The sequence below is a fragment of the Tarenaya hassleriana genome, unplaced genomic scaffold (assembly GCF_000463585.1).
Source record: "Tarenaya hassleriana unplaced genomic scaffold, ASM46358v1 Cleome32, whole genome shotgun sequence".
Taxonomy (NCBI): Eukaryota; Viridiplantae; Streptophyta; class Magnoliopsida; order Brassicales; family Cleomaceae; genus Tarenaya; species Tarenaya hassleriana.
Window position 1 is genome coordinate 1,354,740 of NW_010966372.1, and position 905 is coordinate 1,355,644.

Here is a 905-nt window from a genome sequence, read left to right on the forward strand (position 1 = left end):
AGCCCTCAACTGAACTCATGAAGCGGACAAGGCACGAGCTTGGCGTTTCAGAATGGTGGGCAAGGCCGTCCATGCCCAGATCGATCGGGAAAGAGACAAGAAGAAAGATCATGGCTTTGACGAGAGAGGTGAGGCGGGAGCTTCAGGGAGTGATGTGGAGGTACGCGGGGATCGTGAGATCGACGACAAGGCTGGAGAAGGCGGAGAGGAAGATAGAGGAAATGGAAGGGAAGTGGGAGAGATTCTTGTTCGAGCATGGGTGGGAGCAGACGATGGTGGCACTGGAAGCTTGCGAGATGAGGAATCTGTTCTGCTGCGCCAAACTTGTAGTGAGCAGCGCCCTTGCAAGGCACGAAAGCCGTGGCCTTCACTACACGACCGACTTCCCTTTTGTCGAAGAAAGTAAGCGACTCCCCACCCTCATTCTCCCTTCTTCTTCTCCCGCAGCTTCTAGCTGGAGCTCTCGCCAGCTCTATGACCCTAACCAATTGGCCTTTTGATTTCTCCTCTTCGCCCCATTCCTGCGTTTTTGTTCTCTGTGTTGTATCTTGGAAAATCTTCGTTCAGATTGTGTTACATCTATACATATGTGTGTGTTGTATATCGATTTGAACATGGGTATCCAAATGTAAAGACCCAACTCCTGTCGGACTTTTAAAATGGGCCTCTGGTGTTCTGTTTTCCAAACCTGCATTGGATAATTTAACAGTGGGCCACACACACATGCATAGCATACATACTTGTGTAGAGATGTGTGTATTCACAAGCATACATACTGGTGGAATGCCATTTTAAACTTTTATTGAGAACTGAAAACTCATAATGGACGGTCCCTATAGAATATATATTTATATTTATATATATATATATATATATTCTTTTTTTTTATTATGTATATTAAAAAA

At 45.2% G+C, this 905-nt stretch overlaps 1 protein-coding gene across 1 annotated transcript in view; it reads left to right on the plus strand.

Annotated features, from left to right (window-relative positions):
• Positions 1-691, plus strand: part of LOC104821074 (L-aspartate oxidase, chloroplastic) — a 3,945-nt gene extending 3,254 nt beyond the window's left edge. The window contains exon 9 of the mRNA XM_010551827.2: positions 1-691. Coding sequence (XP_010550129.1) covers positions 1-500 — 500 coding nt within the window. The 3' untranslated portion in view covers positions 501-691.
• The last annotated feature ends 214 nt before the right edge of the window (positions 692-905 follow it).